Source organism: Penaeus monodon, chromosome 22, assembly GCF_015228065.2.
Source record: "Penaeus monodon isolate SGIC_2016 chromosome 22, NSTDA_Pmon_1, whole genome shotgun sequence".
Taxonomy (NCBI): Eukaryota; Metazoa; Arthropoda; class Malacostraca; order Decapoda; family Penaeidae; genus Penaeus; species Penaeus monodon.
The window spans coordinates 33,259,195-33,259,731 of NC_051407.1; the positions used below are offsets into that span (position 1 = coordinate 33,259,195).

General features: G+C 48.6%; 1 protein-coding gene across 1 annotated transcript in view; it reads right to left on the minus strand.

The window, feature by feature from the left end:
- The window catches only part of LOC119587092, a 4,378-nt gene that overhangs the window by 2,534 nt on the left and 1,307 nt on the right, over nucleotides 1-537 (minus strand). Inside the window, exon 2 of the mRNA XM_037935842.1 lies at nucleotides 43-231. Within this exon, the coding sequence (XP_037791770.1) occupies nucleotides 43-231 (189 nt within the window). The remainder of the gene's footprint in view (nucleotides 1-42; nucleotides 232-537) is intronic.

Here is a 537-nt window from a genome sequence, read left to right on the forward strand (position 1 = left end):
TACGCAACTGCGAAGTTCAGCTGATCTTAAAGGAGTCGTCACCTTGAGGGAGTGGAGTTCCCACGCCGCCTTCCCTTGCCACTGCACCGCCTCCTTCACGTCCAGGTCCAGGATCATGTACATGCAGTTCTTCGCTATGTACTGCCTGGCATCCCCGTAGACAAGCAGGCAGGGGCGATCTTGCTGCTTCCCTTTGCTGAGCACGACATAATTCTTATTGGGAGGTTTTTTCTGAAAGAACAGCACGTGGAGAGTCACTCGCAGTGGTTTTGTGTACTGCGTTTGTTAATCGTATAGACAAAAGACGCGTTTGAGGATTTAAACCTACACAGGAGATAAGCACGCACACGGGGTATTAAACTACACAGGAGCACACACATGGGGTATTAAACCTACACAGGAACAAGCACATGGGCATTCTTACACAGACAGGAAATTAACACACACATGGCTTCCATACCCTGTTAGATGGGAATTCGCATACAGATGACTCGTCCCAACAGGGGTGTTCCAATTCGCAAGGGAATGACATTATTA